Source organism: Stegostoma tigrinum, chromosome 10 (assembly GCF_030684315.1).
Source record: "Stegostoma tigrinum isolate sSteTig4 chromosome 10, sSteTig4.hap1, whole genome shotgun sequence".
Lineage (NCBI taxonomy): Eukaryota > Metazoa > Chordata > Chondrichthyes > Orectolobiformes > Stegostomatidae > Stegostoma > Stegostoma tigrinum.
The window spans coordinates 26,561,392-26,589,058 of record NC_081363.1 but is presented as its reverse complement, the minus strand read 5'-3'; the positions used below and the strand labels follow the sequence as shown (position 1 = coordinate 26,589,058).

The 27,667-nt window shown below is 39.6% G+C and overlaps 1 protein-coding gene across 2 annotated transcripts in view; it reads left to right on the top strand.

The window, feature by feature from the left end:
* LOC125455968 (protein unc-79 homolog) overlaps positions 1-27,667 on the top strand; it is a 224,657-nt gene that overhangs the window by 20,029 nt on the left and 176,961 nt on the right. For both annotated transcript variants that reach the window (XM_048538588.2, XM_048538586.2), the window contains exons 3-11: positions 753-1,057; positions 5,860-6,030; positions 7,226-7,318; positions 8,363-8,418; positions 9,197-9,326; positions 13,635-13,699; positions 16,088-16,176; positions 16,525-16,565; positions 18,900-18,928. In XM_048538588.2, coding sequence (XP_048394545.1) covers positions 753-1,057; positions 5,860-6,030; positions 7,226-7,318; positions 8,363-8,418; positions 9,197-9,326; positions 13,635-13,699; positions 16,088-16,176; positions 16,525-16,565; positions 18,900-18,928 — 979 coding nt within the window. The remainder of the gene's footprint in view (positions 1-752; positions 1,058-5,859; positions 6,031-7,225; positions 7,319-8,362; positions 8,419-9,196; positions 9,327-13,634; positions 13,700-16,087; positions 16,177-16,524; positions 16,566-18,899; positions 18,929-27,667) is intronic.

Sequence of the window (27,667 nt, the reverse complement as noted above, 5' to 3'; positions counted from 1 at the left end):
ATCACCGTGAATCACTCGCATGAACTTCCTGTGAACTGGTTACAAAGCTGCCAGCGGAAGCTGGTGTTTATCTGCTTTGTGGTATGAAAGGGATGGAAAAGTGAATAGAATAACTAAACAAATAGGCTTAGAAAAAGGAGCAAGTGTTTGCTTATCAGGAGGAGCAAAGCTCTGTATTATAGTGGCAGCAGAGAAAATATTGTTTTTAATGTTTTGGTTTAATGGTGAAAATAATAAGTTTGAGAAATCTTTCCTGGAAAATGTAATAGAGTAACTTAATGAAATCTTTTGCCTAAGTGTGAACATTTAGAACTTAGTTAATGACCAAGTTACTAAAATATTTCCGCTAGATCTTTTATAGTTATCTTGTATACTTTCTGCTTAAATTGTCGTTCTCAAACACAAATCCTTCTGCATTCCTTCTTGTAATTATATTGCTTTTTATTTGATATCCATATAAGAAACTTTACATGGAGGTGGCACCTAGAACATGTCATTATATTTATTTGCTCCTTCTTACCAGATAGCACATAGGATGCAATAATGAAGTAATTTGATTTAATTCCAAATGTGCATAGTAGAATGTTATTCTAGAATTTTCATTACGTAATTGAGTTTCTTTATTTTCTGGGGTTGGATCCTATGTGCTCTTTTAATCTGGTATTTTATTATGTTGTCTGTAGTGTCATTTTAATGTAATGTGCTGTTCTTTGTGTCTTTGTTGTCTCTTTTTTTTCTTTGTTCCAAAACAGCATTTTGTCCCGCATAGGGAGGAAGGACAACCAGGATGGCTCCAATTTGACAGTGCCCATGACTATGTGTCTTTTTCCTGTGCCATTCCCACTCACCCCATCCCTAAGACCACAAGTCAGTTCCATCAACCCTACTGTTACTCGCTCCCTCCTTTACAGCGTCCTCCGTGATGCTCCCTCTGAGCGTAGTCAGCAAAGTCGTGATGCACAACTCTCAGAATACCCTTCTTTGGACTATCAAGGCCTTTATGTGACATTGGTGACCCTGCTTGACCTGGTTCCTTTGCTACAACACGGCCAACACGGTAAGCAGTGGCTGATATATTAGTGGAAATTATTTTAGGGAAGTACCAGCTTGTGTCTGATACTCAATTTTATAGCAATTTACGTGGCTTTGTACTAAATATTTCTCTGTAGTTTAGATACATATGTTTTAACTTGTTATCATTGAATTTAGACATCAAAATGACTGGTTTTGAATCAAACAAATCTTTTCTGAAGGATGAAAATGATTCAGTCAGTTGAATAATGAGTAATGTGCAAGGCTGTGGGGTAAAACCAGGAGATTGGAACTAGATAACAATGCTCATTTAATGAGCTGTTGCAGGCACAAAGGGCCAAGTGGCCTTCTGCAAAGAAACACTTACGTGATGCTCTGAGCATGTAGATGTGCTTATCTCTTAGGTGCTAACACATATTTAAATGTGACTAGAAAGTGTAAGTATCAAAATATTCAGTAAACTTTAGCAGGGATTTGGAGCAACAATTACGAGCAACAATTTCTCGACAACATTCAATTCTAATAACTCCGTCACTGTTGCAATCATTGCTATGCACAGCACTACTAAGGAAAACCACACAGTTGCCTTATAACTTTGTTCTGACTTCCAGTGTTTCTGTATTGTAATTGGGGAGGGAAGATACTGGATGTGACAGTGTTGGTTGTAACCATGCCAAAATATACATTTCAAAACACATTGTTTGTCTGCAAGGGACTGTTTCTTGGCCATTATTTTTCTTCCTGATTTTGAATTGATTCCATTCATTAGAAGATTATTTATGTTTTCTTTTATTTAAGATTCCCTTTAAAGGTAATTTCCAACATTTTAATTCTTGGATCTCCTTTTGCTGAACATGCCCAAGTTACTTAGTGACAGCTTGCAGCCACTGACAAAATTGATGGAAATATCTTCCAAAGAATTTTCTTCTGTTGTTCCTGCATTTTTCTATTGGGACGTAAATAATTTCTTCTGTTAGAGATTACTGATACCAACCTCCATCCTGATGAAAGGTGTAAACCTGAACATCAACTTTCCTGCTCCTCTGCTGCCTGACCTGTGTTCCTCCAGCTCCACACTGTTGATTTTGATTCCAGCGTCTGCAACTCTTGCTATCTCCAACTTTAATTTGACCATTCATTGTTGTAGAAACATGGGGCTGAATCTTATAGGGGTGTGTATTGCTTGCCACCTGACCCAGGAGGTAAAGTTGGTCCTGAATTGGCCACTATGATGCTAGGCTGGCTTGCAGCCATAACATATTATGGGTGGTCTAAAGGATTTGTGTGCCAGAATTTTGTGCCTCACTGCACCTTTTTGAGAAGCCAGCAGATCTAACAGTCATGACTAGGAGGCCCACAAAGATTGGAGAATGGTTCCCAGACCCAAGTAAGTTGAGTTGGACAGCTTTGGGGAACATAAGGCAAAGAGGAAGGCGGCATGTTTTGGTGACCAACTCAAAAATAATACAAAGGATAACAGGAGGTGGGGGTGGAGAGGCGGTTGTAGTGGTGGGTGCCCCTTGATGCACACACGGCAGTCTTCAAAGAACATATAACACTTCTTGTCTTTTTACTAGCTTCTTCTCCCTCTTCCACCTGTCTGCCTCTGCCAACCGTATTTTCATGTGGGAGGTGCAGTAATCAGGTCAAATTAGCTTGTTAGCAAGCTTAACTGTTCATTAAGTAATTATTTCAAATAATGGCGGTACACAGTTGATTTCAGCATCCAACCACCACCTGTTCTATGGGATCTGGTTTATGAATGAGCATGAAGGCAGTGGACTCTCCAGCTGACATAGTTTGTGTGTCACCTCCCGTTACTCTCGGGGGAAAAAAAGGCCTTGTGCATCTCTAAACTCTAGCTCATGCTTTTGTTGTCATGAGATAGTAGGAGCTTTGCTGAATGCGTCCACACCAGCTGCTATTTTACCTTAATGTTAAATTAAGAAATTTTATGGCAGCACAGTGAGATTCCTTCCCTAAGGTTGGCAGAGGTCATTTGCATCACATCCTTGTTAAATGCTGATAGTTTTTCATTGGAAATGTTGAACTAAAGAACCATTTTGAAAGAAAGTAGAAACTTCAGAAGCTCATTGAGTATTGAAATAAGGACTTTATACCAAAGGCAGCAAGCTCTGTAGATCATTCTGCGTGTAGTTTTCCCTGTAATTCCTGACAAACATCTGATTCAGCCAGTGAGAGACGGTGTTGTTGTAAGAAACCACATTTAGCAAACCCTGAATATGAAGCCCAAAGGTCAGTTGTTATGTATTTCATGATTTGAATGTTTGGCAGTGTTGTAACTTCAACCTAATCTCCATATTAAGAAGATGATTTGGATGTGAACATAAGAGGTATGGTTAGTAAGTTTGCAGACAACACCAAAATTAGTGATGTAGTGGATAGCCAAGAAAGTTATCTCAGAGTACAATGGGACCCTGATCAGATGGGCCAAGGATTGACAAGATGGAGTTTAATTTATATAAATAATTAGGTGCTGCATTTTGGAAAGGCAAATTAGGACAGGATATGAAAACTTAATGGGAAGGACCTGGAGAGTGTTTTGCTGAATAAAGAGAGCTTGGAGTACAGGTTCATAGTTGCTTGATAAGTGGAGAACATAGGTGGATAGGATAGTGACGAAGACGTTTGGTACGCTTGCCTTTGTTGGTCAGTGCATTGAGTATAAGAGTTGGGAGTTCATGTGGTAGCTGTATAGGACATTGGTTAGGCCACTGTTGGAATACTGCATACAGTGTCTCCCTGTTATAGGAAGGATGTTGTGAAACTTGAAAGGGTTCAGAAGAGATTTACAAGGATCTTGTCAGGGTTGGAGGATTTGAGCATATTGGGAGAGGCTGATCAGACTGGGGCTGTTTTCCCTGGAGCATCAGGCTGAGAGGTGACCTTATATAAGTTTGTAAAATCACGAGGGGCATAGATTGAAAAGCCAACATCTTTTCCACAGGGTAGTGGAGTCCAAAACTAAACAGCACAGATTGAAAAGGGACCGAAAGGGCAACTTTTTCACGCAGTGGGTGGTGTGTGTGCGTGGAATGAGCTGCCAGAGGAGGTGGTAGAGGCTGGTACACTTAGAACATTTAAAAGGCATCTGTATGTTACATAAATAGGAAGTGTTTAGAAGGGATATGGTCCAAATGTTGTCAAATAGAAGTAGATTAATTTGGGGTCTCTGGTTGGCATGGATGAGTTGGACCAAAAGATCTGTTTCCATGCTATACAGCTGTATGACTCTGTTATATTTAGATGCTCATGATAAATTAATAATAGTCCAAAGTATTTGCATTGTTTACGATTCCTCTCATAATATAGGAGCAAAGATAATTGGATGTTTTCTGCTTTCAGAAATGACAAAAACCAAGCATAGAGAAGAGGTGGTTGAGAGGAGATTTTATAGAGTTGTTCAAAATCGCGAGAGATCTGCAGAGAATAGATAAGGAGAAATTGTTACTGTTCCCATTGCTAGAACATTTGAGAACTTGAGGACCTTGGTGTAAGGTGATTGTCATTTTTGGTTCCTTTGACAAAAAAAATTCACACAGTGAGCACTTAGTAGCTGTAATGCCGTGCCTGAGGGTGTTGTGGAGACCGCTACAATCATGTTTTTCATAGTGTAATTCAAAAGTATCTGAAGAGAGAAGTTTTCAGTGTTGTGGGGAAAGAGCAGGGGTCTGGGACTAGCTGAGTTAATTTAGGAGAGAACTCACACTGCACAATGGGCTGAATGACCTTCTTCTGTGCTATAACTATTATATGATTTATGTTACTGAAACCACACACCAGACTTTGCTATAAGAGCTGCTGTTCATTAAACTCGCTCGTAGACTTCCTGTAGGGTTTTGCATTGTGTGTTGCTGTCCATGGGACAACTGAGATGTGTGACCAGGATAAGCAACTGTACATCCTCTTAATAAATAAGATTGAAAATAATCGATAGCCGTGCAGATTCTGAATTAGCAGGGATCTGTTAAAGTAATTAATTCAATGTAAAATCAGGTACAGAGAGCAAATTAATGTGATTCAATTACAAGAAATAGAAGTAAAAGAGATATAATAAAAAGAGAGATTCAACATTTTAAAATAATTTTCCGTACCGTGAAAGTTATTTGGCAGCAATTAAGCCTTATCATTGTGTTAAAGATTCAGTGATAAAGATAGGATGGAATGAAAAGGCCCAAAATTTCTGTGGTCTTTGAATTTATATTGTCACTACATACCATCATGTTGTTCAAGAGATGTGCACGTGGACTAGGATGTTGAGATGATGAAGAACAACATAACTTGGACGGGAGCTTCCAAATTTATATCATTGCTTGCTGGTTGGTTTTTGCATAAATAATGGAAAATGCGGTCAGCCTCGCCAGTATTTTTACAGCAAAATGTGAGGCTGTGCTTCACATAGTGAATTTGCACATGACCCAAATATTGCAATATACTAAGTCCATTAAGTTAATGAATCACATGGAATTCCTGATCAAATAAAAGTTCCATGACTCAAATACCAATAAATTGCGGTGAATTATTTATTTGTGTGTCATACAGTTTTTGACAGTCATAACTGCAGGTCATTACAAAGACATTAATTGCCTGTCCTAGAGGATCACATTTTGAATTGTGGAATATTTAGAATTAGAAATGAGGATTGGAATAGCAAGACAATAAAGGGTTAAATGGACTAAGATACTAATGTATATCACAAGTTAATATTAGAATCTTGATCCAAGCCTGTAATCTTTTTTCAGGAAAACTACAGAGTTTACTAGGGTTGTTTTGTATTTGATTTTGTTTTTTGCTTCTTTTAAACAGACTTGGGACAATCCATATTTTACACAACAACATGCTTGCTACCATTCCTCAGTGATGACATTTTGAGTACTCTACCTTATACCATGATTTCCACTTTAGCAACATTTCCTCCATTTCTTCACAAGGATATCATTGAATATCTGAGCACATCTTTCCTCCCAATGGCAATATGTAAGTTTTTTTTTGTAAATACGTATTCCTAAGGCACTGACAATGTTACACTGTCTCTCTTTTTCTTCCTCTGTTTCCATGTAATCAATGTGCCTTTCTCAGTGTTAACACTTTGCTATTTTTTCTTTGTGTTAGCGGCATAAGTGGAAAGAGAGTCTGCTGCAGTTGGAGCGTGTTAACGTTTATCAAGTTTTTTCTTATTGTATTGTGTTTCAGTTTTATGAATGGCAATTTAGTACACTTTTGATGTATTTTCCTGATGCTGTTTCATTTAACTAGTTAATTTGCTGTATTGTTTGCTTTTGGATGGGTATTGGAGGCTAGGCTTGAGCTGAGAGAGAACAGGGAACAAGATGGATTGAGGGGGAGTGGCAGAAACGTATGTCTGAAATAGAATAAGAAAAATGAGACTTGGACTAAAGAAAAAGGCAATGGTAGAGAAATGTTTATGGACAATGATTGATTCCTTTACAGCTAGTCTGGGGGCAGCTATTGTTAATTCCTTCCAATTAAATTCAATTTAAAATCCTAAATATGCGACGCTTAGTCATCATGCTGCCGCCACATCATCCTATCTGCACTTTAAATCATATAGACATAATTAAACCATAACAATTTATCTTTTCTGAAAAGTTTTTGAAGCTCTCTTGTTGGCTGTTCTTGAGCGCCTGGAGCAAATATCCACAGTACTTTACAACATAATTGATGCATTTCCTGCTGTTTGGATTAATTACTCCAGTTTCCTCCAATGTGTTGCATATCCGTAGTTTATTTGAACTCCTGATTCACCTGATGTGGTGGCACAGTTGTCCACTGAAAGTTGCATCAAAGCTTTGTTTTGATACACTGTCATTGAGCAGATGAAGCTGAAGTGAAACATGTTGCTGCATTGTACCTTTTCAGAATTTGTGTACATGTCAGCCCTGCCTTACAAGAGGAAAGCTATTTCCAGACAAGGAGGGAATGCAGAGACTTGAACTAAGGAGGGATTGGAGTGATTGCATGATAACACACGTGCTGAGGCCAAGAGCAAGCAGAAATATAGTTGACCAGGGTTAGAAGCTGTGGAGATGCTGAGATCTAGGGCTGGAGAATAAGACTGAACAATCATGACTCTCAACTTTTATAAACAAATATAGATATTGTAGTTCGTTTTTCAGTTGGAGGTTTGATATTTACCAAATATTTTCTCTAGTGGGATCATCTAAGCGAGAAGGTGTTCCACCGTATGTGAATTATTCTGCGTCTTCAATGCTGATGATTGCTATGCAGTATACCACAAATCCAGGTAGGAGCAAAACAATGGATAAATGTTTTTGGATGAGTATCAAAACAATTCTAGTGATTGAAAGTTGCATTAACATTGTTGCTAAAGTATATTTGGAGATAAATTTTGACCTTTGGGAATTTCTCTTCTCTAATTTATTGATCTAATTAAATATGAACAATGAACATGAACTGCAGCATCTTAAATTGTACATTGTAGTTGGAACAGTTTGAGAGATAAATTAACTATTCAATGTTAAACAGTTAGTGTCAAGAGATATACATATATAAAATCAATATTAATCAATGATTAATTTATCTGACCCAGTCACCATCTCCTATTCCTTTTGCTCTCTTGAATTTACATTGTTTCCCTTTAAATGGCGCAACTACTTTGTGTTGCTGTGAGTTTCACACTTTGAGGGACTCTCTGAATGAATAGGTTTTTCCAGAATTTTATTTCAGATTTATTGGTGATTATCCTGTATTTATGACTTGCAATTTTGTTTGCAGTATTGTTGAGTTGCTTCTTCTCGATGAGGATAGTTATCTAGTCTTTTATTTGTGTCAAGCACATGATGGGTTCTTTTATTTGCTGAGCCCATTCGTGACATTCCTAAAGTTGTCTCCAGTTTCTCTTAACTTCAATGTTAGATTATATTTTAGTATATTTCTAAGCACTGGTCTACCACATTTTAGGAGTCTATAGCATTTTCACAAGCATCATATTTTAAATACTCATGTAATAATTTCAATACAACATGCGTAAAATGTATGAATATATGTAAACATTTTGACATAATTTAACATAGTCAACGTTTGCTTTGTCCTAATTGTGAAAAAGGGTACAATAGTTCAATAAAATAAGTATTACTTAAAAAAGAAACTTTTGTAAATAATACTGCATTAAGTAGTTATAATTAACATTTTCATATTTAAAATTAATTTGTGTTTTGAAGATACAAAAATCATACTTAGTTTTATTATCTCTTATGTTAATGAAATTATTACTACAATCATGAAATGATGATATCAATAAATGCTTCTTTGAAACTGTTTTGCATAGTGTACCATTGCCAGCTTTTGGAAAGCCTTATGAAGTACAAGCAAGAAGTCTGGAAAGTAAGTGAATATTAGAACATCTGTCACAATAATTGTTCTCTTATTTATTGTAATCTATCTTAAGTTGTTAAACTGCCTGAGAAACTGCATTCATCAATCCAAACAATAAACTTTTCATACTTTCAACTGTCTTTATCTGGGATGTTTCTGTTGTGCATCAGCGGAAATTGTTTTTTGAGGAAGCTACAGCTTCGTATCTTAATTAATTATCTGCAAGCTAATAAGGTTATGAGACCGTTTCATGATTAGTGCTTACTAAAGTAAGGTGAACCATAGTCCATCCCTAGGCCTTGACTCTCACTGAAGGCTCTAAAACGTATCATGGGCAGTTGCAGTATAATCTGAAATGTGTATCACTGGGTGATACAGTACATTTAGGAGATACTGAAACAGTGGCAAATCAAGAATAATATAAATAACTTAGGTGGTGGCAACTGTTTTGCGTCATGAACGCAACAAAAGTATGTGTGTATGCAAAGAAGTAGCTGATCAATTATTTATTGCCCCAGGAGATCTTGAACTACATTCAGCTTGACTGCATACTACTCAAAAATTAACTTGATTGTTTACATGTTAGTAACTAACCAGTTATGATACTCAACATTTTAATCACCAGTCTAATTGGAGCTAATGTTTTATAATGTTGGTGCTAATACAATTGTAATGTAAATAATTAGTGCATTCTATGGATATAGTATACATTAATGGTAATGCTAGTAAAAATATACATGTACCAAAGTTTTGCAAAATGTGAAAGTGTTTTTCTGTGCTGCTTTAGGATTTGTTGTATGTGATTGCATATGGCCCCTCTCAAGTTAAGCCTCCTGCTGTTCAAATGCTTTTCCACTACTGGCCTAATTTAAAACCACCGGGTGCGATCTGTGAATATAGGGGCCTTCAGTACACAGGTATGACATTTTTAAATACAAAACATATTTTAAATTAATTCAATGCATGCCATTTATTTACTAAATACAATTTGCTTTTGCTGCTTCAAAATTATTTTAATCATTTTGGATGACTCATAACTGAAGGGAACAACAGATTAGAAGGGCTGCTGACTGTTGCTTTAATTGAACTCTACCACAGCAACCTTGATATTTCTGTCCACAACTAAGCATAATTGCCATCCCAGTGTGAAGTATGCCATCATTTCACGTTCTAATTATAAGCTTGAACTGTGACCTTCCCATGGAAGATGATTGACAGGAATTGTTTTCTCTTATGGTTGTGTAATTTAATTTTAGTATGTTTAAGGATAAATCTTTACACTTTAATTCATCTATGGGAACTGGGTATTGATGAAAAACCCAGCATTTGTTACCTATTTATAATTGTTGCTGTGGTGGTAAGCCACAATCTTGATTTGTTGCAGTCGCTGGGGTACAGGTACATTCCCACAATTGCTTGGGAGGGAATTTCAAGATTTTAATCCAGCTACAGTGAAGGAACAGTGATGTGTTTCAAGTTAGGCTGGTGTTACTTGGAGGGAACCTTGAAAGTGGTAGTGTTCCTATATGCCTATGAAGCCACCTCTCATCTAAGGCTTCCATCGATGTGGAGATTCGCCATTGCATTTTGCCCATGAACATTGACTTCAGAAACCTGAGGGTGAGATTCTTTAATGACCTTGATATCTGTGCCCTAATACCAAGATTCTTGAGTATAAGGTAGTCATCCTTCCATATGACTCCAAAATGCAGACAATGTACAGATGTCACCTCAAGGCCCTTGAGAAATGCCATCAATGTTGTTTGAGATAGATTCTTAGCATCACCTGGGAGTACAGGCATCCAAACGTCCTTGTTCTTGAAGGAGCCAGTTAGCACCAGCACTGAAGCCATGATTGTTCAAAACCAATTGTGCTAGGTTGGCCACATGCTTAAGAATACTGAATTTCTACTGTCAATAGTGTTACATTTTTGTACAATGAAGGTGGAAAAACTGTATAAATTAAGGGGTACTATTTCAAAGGGTGTGCAGGAGCAGAGAGACCTGAGTGTACGTGTTCGTAAGTTGTTCAAGTCGGTAGGACAGGAAGAAAGAATTATTAGTGAAGGGTGTAGTATTTTAGGCTTCATTAATAGGGGCTTGGAATATAAGAGTAAGTGTTTATGTTGAACCTATGTCAGAACTAGTTAGACCACAGCTGTGTTGTCTATAGTTCTGACCACTACTCCTTTTAAAGAAAGGTGTGGATATATTGTGAGAGTGCAGAAGAGGTTTACGAGAATGGTTCCCCGAATTAAAAACTTCCCTTGTGAGGATGGATTGGAGAGGTTGGGACTGTATTCCTTGAAGAGATAGAAGAAGTTTTCAACATCATGAGGGGTCTGAGTGAAGTAGATTGAGATATTTTGTTCTTGCTGCTAGGAGGACCAAGAACCATAGAATAGATTTAATGTGTTTTGCAAAAGAAGCAAATGTGAGATGAGAATTTTTTTTCATACTTACTGGAGCTAAGGTCTGGATTTGAATCTGAATCATTTAGTATGAAATGTACTGCATGGAAGTATGATGCAGGCAGGTTCAGTTGAATCATTTCGGAGGGCTTTAGATGATTATTTAAATAGAAACACCATGGAAGGCTATGGGGAAAAGGCAGGACAGTGACACTAAGCCAAAAGGCTCAGAGTGCCAGTGCAGACACAATGGGCTGAATGGCCTCCTTCTACACTGTAACAGTTCTTTGTGTGAAAAATCCAAGCTGAGAATAAGTGAGCACGTTAATGTTAAGTCCCTTTTGATTTTACTGCTGAAGACATTCATCCATTAATTTAGTAATGATTGAAAATAGATGGGATGGCAAATAACCGAATTGAATTTCACTGATTTTTCTGGACAAAACATAACTGGGAAATTTTTCAAATTGTTAACCAGATGCCAGTGTTGAAACTTGGCTAGAGGAGCGGTTCGTTCTGGAACACAATTTTTCAGTACTGCTGTTTGAATGTTGTCAAATTCTGCGACCATTACAGTATCCAGTATGGCCTGTCATTCACCGAGATTTTGTGGAATGAGTAAATGTGGAGACTGTTTGGTTTTGGAGATGGTGAATACTTGGGAAGAAGCTGAGATGGATTATTCAGTTAGCACTTCTGACTGAAGATGGTTGCAAATGCTTCATCCTTGTCATTTGCACACATGCTCAGCTTCACTACCATTGACAAAGAGAATACTCATGGAGTCTTTTCCTCCTATTAGTTATATTAATAATCTACTACCATTCACAACTGGATATGGCAGTACTGCAGAGCATGGATGTGATTTGTTGATTGTGTCCTAGTCTGCTTCTTCCCCAGTTTGGTTGTATGTTCCATTGCTCAGCAGTGTTTAGTGGGAAGGCAAAAAGATTTAGTGCTATTATCACTGGGCTATTAATCCGAAGACCAATCAGTTTGGAATTGAGAGTCTGATGATGATCATGAATTCATTCTCAATTGTTGGAAAAACCTAGCAGGTTCACTCATGTCCTTTAGGGAAGGAATCTGCCATCCTTACTTGGTCTGGCCTACATGATCCCAGACCATGTCAATGTGTTTGACACGTAACTGCCCTCTGGGGAATTAGGGGTGGATGATACTAGCCAACAATGCCCTCATCCTTTGAATGAATGAAAAAAGGTCATGTGTTGTAGCTTCAGGTTGACACTTCAGTCTTTGCATATCTTGGACTGCCTTTTTGCTGTTCACATTGAACTGGGATTGATCCTCTGACTTGGTAATTAATGGTGGGATAAGGAATGTACTGAGCCATGGTGTACAGATGGTTATAGAATACAATGCAGCTGTTGAGACCATAATGCCTCATTGGTACCCATTTTTGAGTTGCCTAGGTCCTTTCAGAATTTGTCTCATTTAGTATTGTCATCCTGCCGCAAACAGAGTAGGGATGTTGTCAGTGTGAAGCTGAGACACGCCTCCATAACAACCGTATGGATACACCAACGTGTCATATAGATGCAACAAATGGATTATTTAGGTCAGGGCCAAGTATCTGTGGAGAAAGAAGCAGAGTTAATGTTTTTAGTCCAGTATAATTCTTTCTTGAAGTGTTAACTGTTTCTCCCCACTTAAGCCGGCAGCCCTGCTGAGTTCCGCACTTTCTGCTTTTGTTTCAGATCTGTAGCATCCATTGTACTTTGTTTTTATTTCATTAGAAATGATGCTGCCAAACACATGTTGGTGATGGACTCTCAAATGCTTCACAAGAATACATTCTATGCACTTGCTGCCCATGGTACTTTTCCCAAATAATGCTCAACATGTGGTTTCATAAGTCGAAGAAGGGTAATAGATGACAATTATTGGGACATTTCTTGTGCCCACATTTGACTTGAGTCTTTAATGTTGACCTTATTTTGAGCTTAACTAATTTTAAAACCTGTGAAGGTCAGTTTTACCAGTAAATTTAGAAAAAATTCAAAACCATTTACATTATGCAATTAGTTGCTTGCATTCAGAAGACTGAATTTAATTTTCAGAGACCTTTTAAAAACCCACAAATGTGAAATACTGGAACCTCCCAATTCACCCTGGGGGCATGGCTAACCTCTGGGCAGGCTTGACAAGTAATAAAGTGTGAAGCTGGATGAACACAGCGTGCCAAGCAGCATCTCAGGAGCACAAAAGCTGACGTTTCGGGCCTAGACCCTTCATCAGAGCTCTCTGATGAAGGGCCTAAGCCCGAAACGTCAGCTTTTGTGCTCCTGAGATGCTGCTTGGCCTGCTGTGTTCATCCAGCTTCACACTTTATTATCTTGGATTCTCCAGCATCTGCAGTTCCCATTATCACAGGTTTGACAAGTACTTTGATGTTGTGTAAAGTAGCTCAAAAGATCATGGAAATTAGGTTGCACTGAATGTAATTTGAGTTTAAGGTTCCATGATTTTTTGCGTGAAGTGCAGTGATTGGTTGCTAGATTCATTAATATTCTATTTAAATTAATGTGTTTGAGTTGACACTATGAATTTATCATGCACAGAACTCTTAGAAACTCAGCTGGCCAATGTCTGTTTTAAAATTGGGATTGCCGTAATTATTTGAATTGCAATAAATGAATACAAGAAATGCAAGAAATGTCTATTTTTATAAAAAGCACAGTTTGACTTCATATCAGGTATGAATTTCCATTTATCACGAAAGCAACAAATTACATGTCAATCACAATTATTCATTTTGTGTATTTGCATCTCATGGTTTTCACTTTCCTTCAGCATGGAATCCAATTCACTGTCAGCATATTGAATGCCAGAATGCAATCAACAAACCTGCTGTGAAGGTATTCTGAAAATCTTTGTCTGTTAGGTATATACTGTTGTTAGCTTAATTTGAGTGGCCATTTCTCGGAGTGAAATGTGAGCTCTTTAAGGAGCACATGCAATTTTCCGTATTTTTCATATCTTGGAAATGATGCGGTGAAGTGGCATGCATCCTCTGTGTAGAACCTGCCTGATTTTCATTCATAATGAACATTTTCCCCGGACTGTTACAGAGCTTGAGGGCTCACAATAAAGGGATGCAGATTGGAAAGAGATTGTTAGGACCCATTCTGTTCTGGGGAAACACTGCAACATAGGTCATTGCACAGGAGAAGTTAGGCTTTCTGTCGCTGAGAAATTGCAAGCGACATGAGATGCACAGAGTCAGGAGAGCTCACTGATGGTTGGAAAATTATTGCAGGCAGAGATGGGGGTGTCAGAGAGGCCATTGATGATTGTGGGGAGAGTGTATTTGGTAATCGTCAGTCACGTTGGTGGGAGGATTGTGGATCTGATTCTGATGGTAACATAAGAATCCCTATAGTGTGGAACGGACCCTCAGAGCATCCCACCCAGATCCATCCCCCAATGACCCACCTAATCTATACATTCCTGAACACCACGGGCAATTTAGTATGGCCAATCTACCTAACCTGCACATCTTTGGACTGTGGGAGGAAACTGGAGCAGCCAGAGGAAACCCACGCAGACACAGGGAGAATGTGCAAACTCCACGCAGCCAGTCACCCAAGAGTAAAATCGAACCTGGGTCCCTGGCACTGTGAGGGGCAGTGCTAATCTCTGAACCACTGTGCCGTCCATAGTAGTATTTGGTCTAATTCTAGAAAGGGAAGCAAGTTAGCTTGGAGACTGTGAGGAAGCGCTCTTTCATAAATATATGATAATCTAACTATGTCAAATGAGTGATAGTTTAGCAAAATTGGTCTCCTTTAAACCAGCATGTCGACAAAAATATGCAATTTGATGACACTTTGTATTCATTTGAAATTATTTTGAAAGGCTTTTTCCATCTTAAATGAGACAGAAACCCTGGTGGAGTAATTTCAGTATATATTCAATAAAATAATTGGCATCTGGAGAGGCCATAATGAAGGGTTAAAACTGCAGCTTTCCATTTTATAGGAAGAAGACTCAAAATGTTCTTTCAGTGTTTGACTTTTATTTAAAAGCCATTAAAATTTCTCTTTCCGGGCATTCCTCCTTCTTCAATATGTTTGGAAATGCATTTCAGTCAAATTATACTATTCTCTTTAATTTGTCTTTTTTGGTTTTGCGTGCTCAACAATTACATATAAAATTAGTACAACAGTGAAGAAGGATTGGCAATGACATGATAACCATGGAAATGTTCAACTCAGAAGGGGGCTATTTGGCCCGTCTTGTCCATGTCAACCCATTATCTGATATTATCCAACCATAAACTAGTTTTCATCAAGTATGAGTCAAAAACATAAATCTCCCTTGTACTTGACTCTGCAACGAGAAATCAGTCTTAGAATTGCCGTAAAGCACACTCCAATTCTGTAAATTCGTACACTCTTGTCCTATTACTCTACAATTTAAACTACTACTGTTTTTGGCTTGTTAACAGAGGTGGACAAGGAGACATTGGTATCGGAACCTTTTGCAATTTTGAATTTGTACCAGTCCTTGCCATTTGAAGGTGTAGATAAAGTAAACCTATCTGAACTGTTCCTGTCATCAATGCTGCTTGTTTTGCTATCAAGAACCTTCAACTAGCAGCAAAGCAATAATCAGTCTCCTTTATATCATTCCCTTAATGTCACATGACTGTTCACATGAGCACTATCAGAAATGATTCAACACAGCATCACGTGAGGAAACATTGTGATATGAGATTAAAACTTGGTGAAGAGGTAGGTTTTAAAGGGTATTTAAAAGGAGGAAACAGAAGTAGAGACATTTAGGGCATATATTGCTGCATTTGGGCCCTAGGAGTTAATGGCATAGTCACTAGCAGTAGAGCGCAGGAAATCAGGGTGCACAAGATGCCAGAATTGGAGGAAGGCAGAACTTTGAAACAGTTATGGTACTGAATAAGGATATGAAGTAAGGGAGGGATGAGGTCATGAAGGAGAAAGGCCAGAACAAAGAATGGCATAAAGCCATGCTGCTCATTTGCAGAGTCAGTACAGATAGGATGGAGTAAAAGGGCTTCCTGCTGTATCATTCGAATTTTGCGATTTGTGAAAATTTTGATTGAGGCTGTGATTATTTGACTGTTTTTCCTGAAATTGATTCCTGTTGCTAACTACTGTTTTTCATTAATGAAGCAAAATTCAGTTATTATGATTTGAGTTCTGTGTTGAACATTTTGCTTGATGTGATGAACTAAACTATAGGTTTTTAAAATTTCTCTTTTAAAGATGTGCATAGATCCATCCATTTCTGTGGCATTAGGTGAAAAACCACCTCCGTTATACCTGTGTGAAGAATGCAGTCAAAAGATTGCAGGGTGAGTACCATTTATTGAATTAATACTAGTTACATCACAAAACTCTTATGATACATATTGCCAAACATTTAAGGAAACGTATGAAAGGCATTACAGTCAGCACCACAAGTCAGCAGTCTTTATATGAAATTTTATTATCCTTCTCCATTCTTTTGAATAGAGTAATAACTGTTGTCAATTTCATTTTTTATCATGTTAGTTGAATATGTATATCACCATGTCTTCCTTTTCAGTTTGGAAGAAAGAGTTTCACACAAATCTGCCTCTGTATTTTTGGATACTGTAAGTTTGCTGTTTATTTCCAGGCGTTTCTATTCTTATTTTAATCTCTCATTTTTCTTTTTCCAGAATCCAGTCTGAATGGTTAATTGATGTTCTGCTGCCACAAGGTGGGTTTTGGATTAAAAATCCTCGTTAGCTGTCCATTAAGATGTAATTGGTCAGCACCAGTTTGCAAATAAAATGTGACTATTTTTGTGCATATTATTTTATAACAAACTGTTGTATTATAGATTATTGAGAAAGAGGAATTTTTTTTAAAGACAGCAATGTGCAGAAAAGACTTTTTCTGATTTAGCTATGTGTTCGTAACCAGCGGCTATTCTAGGAAGCACAATCATTTCCTAATACTAATTTGTGAAGCTTCATTTACTAAATTAGCGAATTTGTTCTACAGTCTTATGAACTGTATATTTCTTGCACAAAATAAGTTTCCGGTTTTTCATAAATAAACAGATTGACTTAACATGTAACAACATGTTGCATTGATTTGGTGATTTTATAGTGGTGCTAGGATTCTGAATCATCTCCATACTCTGGCTTCATTACCATGCTGTCAGGGAGTTATTTGCACCTTTGGAATAGCTGTTGATTGACAGGGGCAAGAAATCTCGAGATTCAAAGCGGAACTGAACCAAATGTAAATTAGTTAGACGAGAAGGAAGAGGAGGTAGCCCAACAGATGAGCCAAAGATGAATGGACAACTCGAGTATCTGGCTGTATAAAAATTGTTCAGTTGTTTTGAAGGGATTGTAGCTGTTCCTTTAGTGTTGGCATGATAGTGTATTCCATGCCAATTACGTGTGCCGCCCATTGATCCTTCAAAATTCCCTGGACCCTCATTCAAGGCCTCATCAAAATGGTGGTCATCCAGACCTCGGCAGAAACAAGGTTGTAAGCACTGTGCAATTTTCAAAGAGTTACCTCTCCACCCATTCCTGTGTGATGTGGGATGCAGAAAATTAATAATGATCATTCATTCTGATTTAATGTTTTGTCAAGCTGGTTATGTATGGCTCAGAATTTTATTTATCTGTTTTTAATTTTAAAATAATATTTTCATTATGTGCAAAAAGAAACTGCAGACAGAGGCATTACAAACTGTGTATTTTATTAGCAGAAAGGTGAAAGAAAACCTTGTATACAAACATATAAGCAGTTTGTGATGAAAATTGTGTTTACTATGTTTCCTTGTGTCATCAGCTAGGAAATTGATAGAAATGTGGAATTGCAGATAGGCTGTGGATGTAATATTGACTGGATAGTAAACTTTTGCTTTGTTACTTATTCACTGGCTGACTACAATAGAATTTGCTTTTTTGTAATATGTTTTACCTAGTAGTTCAGTATAGATTTTTCGTGATTGGATGGGTTTTCTTGTGCATTTTTGTGGTTTAAGAAAGCTATAAACTGACGTTGCATCAAAACCATTTTTGTTTTGCTTTGCTTTGAAGTGTTAGAAAGAATCAACCACAGATGACAACATTAGTTTGATAAGTGATTCTTGAAGCTGTAAAAGCGGTTGCAGAGAAATAACCGATGGCATGGATTTGTTTGTAACTCAGGAACTATACAATTCTAGGCACGTAACTTAAAAGAGGAGAAAAAGGATGAGTTGTGTTGGCACCATCGTCTTATTTTTGATGTGACATTTAATGGGTATTGGCGAAAATACTGCCCTGAAGTTCTATAAGACATGCTAAATTTTGAAAATCAGACCTTCCTGAAAGAGTCATTTTGAGATCAGGGAAATATATTAGCTTACAAATTGAATGACCCACAGCACATCTCCTGTTGTTTTGGCTCAATGAAGAATGGCAGCAATACAATAGTAAATGAATATTTACCAGCTGAAGCAAATTAGGCACCAAGTGAACCGTGATTGTCAGTGACTTGCAGTTTTGATGACATGCAGATAATTTGGTAAGTGTTAAACCTTACCATCTAAATGATAGATGGTAGTTGTCCCTTCAAGAACCACAGGTTTAGCTGATGTACGTCTGAGAAAACTGATCTCTGTACGCACTGCAAATGCCGTAGTCAGTAAACAAAGTTTTTGAAGGTGGTGTTTGACTCTTGATCTGTACCAGAATTGGGCTCAATGGCAATTTCACGTGAATAACTGTAGTGTCTGAACTAATGCGACATGTAGTGCAATTGTGGTGCAGACTGACAGTACGAACCCCTTAGGGCATTTCCGTTTCTCACTTCACAATCAATGTTCAGATGTTTATATAAGTCCCATTGTCAATCAGTATTAAATAATCTTGCTGTTGTTTTATACCAGGCGTGTCCTTTCTTTTATTTTCTTCATTGAAATGTTGAAAATGTTGCCATTGATATATTTATTTTCAGAAAGCATAACTTCTGTGGTGACCAGTCCCAGCAGTGATTACAAAGTGCTTTTTCATTTTGATTTGTTTGTATATGTTCACCTTTACAGCTGAGATTTCTGCTATTTGTCAGAAGAAGGTAAGACCAGTCTGTAATCTAGTGGAAAGTTTCCAGTAGTTATGCTTTTCATCTTGTGGCTTATTGATGTACTCCTTCCAGCTTATGCCATTGTGCAGTAGTTTATGTTTGATCATCAAGCTGCATACTGTTCTTTTGCTGCAACATGTTTGTGAATTTCTCAGTGCTTCAGGCAATTAAATTTGAAACGTCAAACCCTATTGTTCAGAAAAGAGACTCAATATTTATCAGTTTAAAGGAGTACAAGAGAATATAGGGCTGAATTTTATTGCAACTACAGTCCAAAGCTGCCAGTGTCCAAGACACTAACCTACTATTTTATAAAGCAAAAAACAAGTTATATTTCATGCAGGTGTATCAGTTAATCAATATTAATAGCTCTGATTAAATGTATTTGACACAACTGTGCAGAGGTATAAGATTTTTAAAATAAAGTTATGACATCTCACGGTAACAAAACTATTAGAGCTGCTTCAAATTAAGTCCTCATCAAATTTTTTTTTTAGTTGCAAATATATCTCCCCTCCACAATTTACCTTGAAAATGGTTGATTGTCTCACTTAAAGAGTACTGTGATTCAAAAGAGAAGGCATGGTAATTCATGAGCCTGTTGGCTTAGGTCCAGAATTATTTTTCTTTTTAACTCACCTTCTTATTGCTGTCCCTAGATTCTGTTGTATTGTCATGCTTCCTTTCACTTCTCCATTTTCAGATACTCTTGGCATCCTAATTCCCTCTATTATATCATTCCTTGACTTCCTGCTCTTTTGTTGCTGCAAGCTCAATTCTCCATTGGTTAAGCCGAAAGCTTTCTTCTGTGCCTGACTTAGCATTCTTCAATGAGGTTTGACATATAGAACATAGAAAAGTACAGCACAGTACAGGCCTTTCAGCCCACGATGTTGTGCCGTGGAATAATCCTAATCCAAAAATAAAATAACCTAACTTACATTCCCCTCAATTCACTGCAGTTCATGTGCATGTCCAGCAGTGGCTTAACTGTCACTAATGACTCTGCTTCCATGACTACCACTGGTAAACTATTTCATGCACTCACAACTCTCTGGGTGAAGAACCTCCCTCTGACACCTCTTCTATACCTTCCTCCTAACACCTTAAAACTATGACCCCTCGTGGCAGTCAGTCCTGCCCTGGGGAAAAGTCTCTGGCTATCGACTCTATCCATGCCTCTCATTACCTTGTACACCTCGATCATGTCACCTCTCTTCCTTCTTCTCTCCAGGGAGAAAAGTCCGAGCTCAGTCAACCTCTCCTCGTAAGACAAGCCCTCCAGTCCAGGCAGCATCCTGGTAAACCTCCTTTGCACCCTCTCCAAAGCCTCCACATCTTTCCTATAATACGGTGACCAGAACTGGACACAATATTCCAAGTGTGGTCTCACCAGGGTTTTGTAGAGCTGCAGCATAACCTCGTGGCTCTTAAACTCGATCCCCCTGTTAATGAAAGCCAAAACACCATATGCTTGCTTAACAACCTTATCCACCTGGGTGGCAACTTTGAGGGAGCTATGCACTTGAACACCAAGATCCCGCTGTTCCTCCACACTGCTGAGAATCCTGCCTTTAATCCTATGTTCACCATTTAAGTTCGACCTTCCAAAATGCATCGCTTTGCATTTATCCAGGTTGAATTCCATCTGCCATTTCTCAGCCCAGCTCTGCATTCTGTCAATGTCTCGCTGAAGCCTGCAATAGCCCTCAATACTATCAACGGCACCTCCAACCTTTGTGTCATCGGCAAACATACTAACCCACCCCTCAACCTCCTCATCCAAGTCATTTATCAAAATTACAAAGAGCAGAGGCCCAAGAACAGAGCCCTGCGGGACACCACTTAGCACTGACCTCCATGCAGGAATACTTATCATCTACAACTACTCTCTGCCTCCTGTCAGCCAACCAATTCTGAATGCAGACAGCCAAATTACCCTGTATCCCATACCTCCTGACTTTATGAATGAGTCTGCCGTGGGGAACCTTATCAAATGCCTTGCTGAAATCCATGTACACCACATCCACTGCTCGACCCTCGTCAACCTGTCTCGTGACTTCCTCAAAGAACTCAATAAGATTTGTAAGGCATGACCTGCCCCTCACAAAGCCATGCTGACTCCCTTTAATCACGCTATGCTTTTCCAAATAGTCATAAATCCTATCCCTCAGAATTCTTTCCAAAACCGTGCTGACCACAGACGTAAGACTGACGGGTCTGTAATTTCCAGGGATTTCCCTATTCCCTTCCTTGAAAAGAGGAACAACATTTGCCTCCCTCCAATCTTCTGGTACGACTCCCGTGGAGAGTGAGGAAGCAAAGGTCTTCGCCAGTGGCTTAGCAACCTCCTTTCTCGCTTTCCGGAGCAACCTGGGATAAATCTGGTCTGGCCCTGGGGACTTATCAATCTTAATGTGTGCCAAAATTTCCAGCACATCAACTTCCTCAATCTTGATCTGTTCAAGCCCGTTTTCCTGCTCCTCAAAGTTCTCATTCACAACAAGGTCCCTTTCCTTAGTGAAAACCAAAGCAAAAAACTCATTTAGGTCTTCCCCTATCTGCTCAGAGTCCACGCACAAGTTCCCTGTGCTATCCCTGATCGGCCCTATTCCTCACGTTTGAGTAAAATGCCGGGTTCTCCCTAATCCTTCCTGCCAAGCCTTTGTCGTGCCCCCTCCTGGCCCTTCTCAGTCCACTTTTGAGCTCCTTCCGAGCAAGACTTTAATCCTGTAAAGCTGTGCTAGACCCTTGCTTCCTCCACCTTACGTACGCTGCCGTTTTCTTTTTGACAAGAAGCACCTCTGTACCCGTCATCCAAGGGTCCTTAATCTTACCCCTTCTTACCTGTCTCAGGGGAACAAATTTATACATCACTCGCAACAACTGCCCCTTAAACAGCCTCCACATATCTGCTGTGCCCTTTCTGTGGGACAATTGCTGGCAACCTGTACTTCCCAACTCCTGTCTGATAGCGTCATAGTTTCCTTTACCCCAGATAAATATCTTCCCTTGGTAACTGCTCCTTTCCCTTTCCATGGCTGTGGTAAATGTGAGGCTGTTGTGGTCACTGTCGCCAAAGTGTTCTCCCACCACGAGATTTGACACCTGTCCAGGCTCATTACCGAGCACCAAATCCAAAACGGCCTCCCCCCTCGTCGGCCTGTCCACATACTGAATAAGGAAACCCTCCTGAACACACCTGACAAAAACGACTCCATCCAAACTATCTGCACTAAGGAGGTTCCAATCTATATTGGGAAAGTTGAAGTCACACATAACAACAACCCTGCTACATTTGCACTTTTCAACAATCTGCCGGCCAGTGAGTTCTTCAGTTTCCCTACTGCTATTGGGGGGCTGCAGAAACCCCGAGTGAGGTGACTGCTCCCTTGCTGTTACTAACTTACACCCATACTGACTCAGTCGACAAACCTTCCTCAGCAACCTCAGCCCATACCACCTCAGTAGACGAGTCCCCATCAAAGGTTCTTTCAGCCACCGTTATACTGTCCTTGACCAACAAAGCCACACCTCCCCCCTCTTTTACCACCTTCCCTGACCTTAATGAAAGATCTAAACCTTGGAACCTGCAACATCCATTCCTGACCCTGCTCTACATCCATGTCTCTGAAATGGCCACAACATCAAAGTCCCAGGTACCTATGCATGCTGCAACCTCACCTACCTTATTTCGGATACTCCTGGCGTTGAAGTAAACACACTTCAATCCAGCTTGCTGTCTGCTAGCACACTCCTGTGACAGTGATATCCTGTCGATGACCTCCCTACTCTCATCCTCCTGCATATTAGAAGTACACCTCAGTTTCCTATCCCCCTTCTGAGCTAGTTTAAATCCACCCGAATAGCACTCGCAAATTTCCCACCCAGGATATTAGTGCCCCTCTGGTTCAAGTGGAGACCGTCCTGTTTGTAGAGGTCCCACCTTCCCCAGAATGAGCCCCAATGTCCATGTACCTGAAGCCCTCCCTCCTGCACCATCCCTGCAGCCACGTGTTCAGCTGAAATCTCTCCCTGTTTTTTGCCTCACTATCACGTGGCACGGGTAACAAACCAGAGATGACCACTCTGTTTGTTCTAGCTCTTAGCTTCCACCCTATCTCCCTGAAATCCTGACTGACATCCCTATCCCTCTTTCTACCAATGTCGTTGGTGTCTATGTGGACCACGACTTGGGGCTGGTCACCCTCTCCCTTCAGTACCCGAAAGACACGATCCGAGACATCACGGACCCGGGCACCTGGGAGGCAACACACCAACCGTGAGTTTCTTTCGTTCCCGGCAAACCTTCTATCAGTCCCTCTAACTATTGAGTCCCCAATGACTAACACTGTCTTCCTATCCCCCCTTCGATTCAGTGCAAGAGGGACAGACTCTGTGTCAGAGACCTGCACCCTACTGCATGCCGTCAGTCATCCCCCGCCAACAGTATCGAAAACAGTATAATAAAATGTGAGGCTGGATGAACACAGCAGGCCAAGCAGCATCTCAGGAGCACAAAAGCTGACGTTTCGGGCCTAGACCCTTCATAGATGCTGCTTGGCCTGCTGTGTTCATCCAGCCTCACATTTTATTATCTTGGAATTCTCCAGCATCTGCAGTTCCCATTATCTCGAAAACAGTATACTTGTTTTTCAGGGGAACGACCACAGGGGATCCCTGCACTGACTGCTTTTTCCCCCTTCTAACAATTACCCAGCTTTCTTCACGCTTAGGAGTAACTATTTCCCTGATACTCTTGTCTGTCACTGACTCTGCCTCCCGAATGATCCGAAGTTCATCCACGTCCCGTTCCAGTTCCCTAACGTGGTCTTGGAGGAGCAAGAGTTGGGTGCACTTCCTGCAGACGTATTTGGATGGGACACTAATGGCGTCCCTCACCTCATACATCATGCAGGAGGAACATTCCTCTACCTGCACTGCCATCCCTGCTAGTCCCCTAAACAGAAGGTTTTTAAAAAAAAAGCTTACCTTGATTTGTCTCTAGTGTGTAAGGTTAGAGGAGGTGGATGGGTGGGAGGCCCTACAAGGGTAGGGTCTCGGGTTTACACAGCGATCAGTTATATAGCTGAGGGATGAAAAAAAAGTCACTCCCTTTCCAGAAACCTCTGCTGTGAGGTGCTGCTGATCGAGGTAAGCTTTTTAAAGATTCAAAAACAGTGACTCACCGGCTTCCCGACAGACTCCTGGTCCGAGCTCCCACTCGCGTCGCATTCTCCAATGAGGTTTGATGCACTTGGCATTGGCTCATTATGAGCAAAAACACAAATTCCTCCATACTTTCTTGACAGTCTTCCTTTCAGTCAGCCCAAAAGGGGGTAATCTTGTCAGTTTTCTTCCTGTTCAGCTTGCCTTTCACAATGCTGACCTGTGGATTCAGCCAGCAGAACTTCTCTATAAATTACCATGCAGAAAGTGCGGTGACTTGTAACAAGGACTCTGCCATTAATGAGCTTAAGATGGTGATTGCACTGACACCATGACCTTGGCAGAAACGAGCCTGTAGGATGACGACATCTACCCACCTGGCTACATCTTTCATCTCCTACCATGTCGCAGTGGTACTGTAGAGGTGGTCATCAGATCTCAGGTCACAACTTTGTCCTGATTTCTTCCAGCTACTCTATCACTTTCTTATTCTTTGCATTTCTCTCTTTATTTAACACATTTCACATCTCTTTAATTTCCTTATTCTTTGCTGTACTCCCAAGTGTGAATCAAATATTTCCATATTGCTTTCCTCCCCAGCTTTTGCACTAAATAATTTCTCATCCTAGGTGATTTTTTTTCATGTTAATTCTACTGTGAATATCCCACCTGCTTATGTTTTTAAATTTCTCTCCATGTAATCTTCCTAAACCACATTCAAGGCCATAGGTTAGACCATGTAATTTCATATTGTCTTGATACTACCACCTTATCAATTCCAATACGGCATCTCTTGAATCATTCAGTACCTGCATCCCCATTCCACACTCTAATCCTATCTCCTTCTGAAGCTGTCCCTGGAAAAATAAACTGTTATTCTAATTCACTGCATTTTCAAATATCTGGTCTCTGGTGCTCCGTTAACCACAACATTTCTGTAACTACTGATTTGCATACTTACCTTCCTTTGATGTCATCGCTCCAACTAAAGCCATTACTCTTACTCACCCTTGCTGTTCGCCTGGTGCAGCCCTTATCTCCACTCCCTTAAGTTCACAGGGTACAGAATGTGCCAAACAACAGATTTAGCCATTATCTGCCAGAATTGGCTAGACCACAGTTGGGTCCTGCTGTCATCTTCTAGAAGTGCTCAATGTTCCAGGATTATCCTAGAATGCAAAGGTAACCACTGATTTTCATTTACTGTATATTATTTTTAAAAATTCCTCTCTTCTGATTCCCCCTACCTTCACCTCAGCGATATGTATCAGTTGCTCACCAAGTTGAAGGCAATCCAATCAGCTGACTTTACTGCATCTCTCTTTCCACCAGCATATTGGGCCAAAGATCCTGTAATGTACACGGTGCTCCAGGCCTGCACTTCCATCTTGCTGCAGTTTCTGCCCTCTCATGTCAATTCCAAGCTCACATTATCTGTGAATCTCCCTCAATCCATACCCACTTAACTCACACTTAACCTTAAAGCCTACCCTCCTGATTCTGCTATCTGAATGGTTCCCTTTCTTCAGGAGTTGTACCTCTGTTCTTTATTGTCATCATGCTATTCCTCAAAAGATAACTCTTGACCTTGCCATCCTTCAAAATTACCATTCAATCTCCAAAGCCATGTACTTGCCTCCCAAATCCATTTCCATCTTGACTGGAACTCCATGTTTGGATTAAATCAGATCTCCTTCCCTGCCACAGTACTGAAACAGCTCTCATCAAATGCACGAGTTATATCCTGACAGAAGTAAGCTTTCCCTTTTAGTCTGTCTGCAACCTTTGGTACAGTTGATCACACCAAAACCCAGACAGCTACCTAGAATACACCTCTTCTCACTCACCTTCCTGCAAAAAGGCCATCCCCTATTCCCTGTTCGTCCGCCTGCGCTGCATCTGCTCCCGAGATGAGGCATTCCACTCCCGGACTTCTCAGACTTCCTCTTTTTTTCAAGGACCACAACTTCCCCTCCACAGAAGGCAGCTCACCACCACCCTTTATAAGGGGCAATTACGTATTGACAGTAAATGCCGGCCTAGCTGATGATTCTTTTGAATGAATAAACAAAATCAAACTAATTTTTCCTTACATCATTCACAGTTTATAGTTTGTTTTATAATATTTTGGTAAAATATTGTTGGTGTTTTATTACAGTGAAAGGATCTTCAATGAAAATAAGTCTTTGTTGTTCTTGTTAACTCACCTTGTAAATAGTAACAAATGAGAGTTGGGAAGAATAGATTTTTTGTTTATCCTGTAGGAAAAAAATGTTTTTTTACCCAGTTTGCAATGTTAATATAATTCAGCCCTTGGCATTTGAATTAAATGCAACTCAAATAATGCAATAATTGTCTGATATTTAAACATAGCTGTCCTGTATAATGCTTGAAGCATCGAAACTCTTGACTGCAATCATGGTCACATGTTTCTAATAAAAACATCAGTGTACTTACACTGTGGCTGGTTGTACAAGTGTTAAGCCTCTGATGTGCATTCTTCATTGAGTTGAAACGACAAATTTGTGTTTTTCGTATGCTTCTTGTTAATGTTTCTGTATTTTGCTTTCAGTATCCACCATGCAGTTTGTCTTGCAGATGAAAATTACTTAGTTATGCCCAGCTTGTAAAAAATATAGTAACCATTGACTTGAATGGAGAATAAATGCACGTTATGTTAAATGGAATTATCTTCTACCACATCACCATTAACCAGCCCAGCTCTTCCCCTCCCCCCACTACATCCCAAAACCAGCCCAGCCTCTCTCTGCCTCCCTAACCTGTTCTTCCTCTCACCCAAGCCTTCCTCCCACCCCAAGCCGCACCTCCATCTCCTACCTACTAACTTCATCCCACCTCCTTGACCTGTCCGTCTTCCCTGGACTGACCTATCCCCTCCCTACCTCCCCACCTATACTCTCCTCTCCGCCTATCTTCTTTTCTCTCCATCTTCGGTCCGCCTCCCCCTCTCTCCCTATTTATTCCAGAACCCTCACCCCATCCCCCTCCCTGATGAAGGGTCTAGGCCCAAAACATCAGCTTTTGTGCTCCTGAGATGCTGCTTGGCCTGCTATGTTCATCCAGCTTCACATTTTGTTACCATTATTGTACACCCTTTTTTGGAAATAGTAACTTATTTATTGAAATTGTGTGAAATTGAGCAGTGACAATCCATTTGCTCAGTTAATTACACCTGGTAAAATGATAACAGAATATCATTTGTGACAAAGAAGAAGGAATCATGGAAAATTCCCTGCTGTACAAAAATGTGTTTTCAGTTTTCATGGATGCTGCAAATGCAATATAATGACTATTTGATTTTAGATTTGATTCTCCAACTGAAAAAACTTTCTATTGCTGTTTGTTGTCAACTTGTTAAGTGTAAATTACAATCCTTTCTTTGGCATTTTTGCAAATAAGCATTTGAAATATGGTATTGAAGTAAATACTCAAGATAAACAAAATTAATTAAATCTTTTGCCGTGGGTGCATAATTTTAAATTCAAGTTCGGACATTCTCATTATCTTGAATGTTAAATCTAGTTTTCTCATGTAGCATTG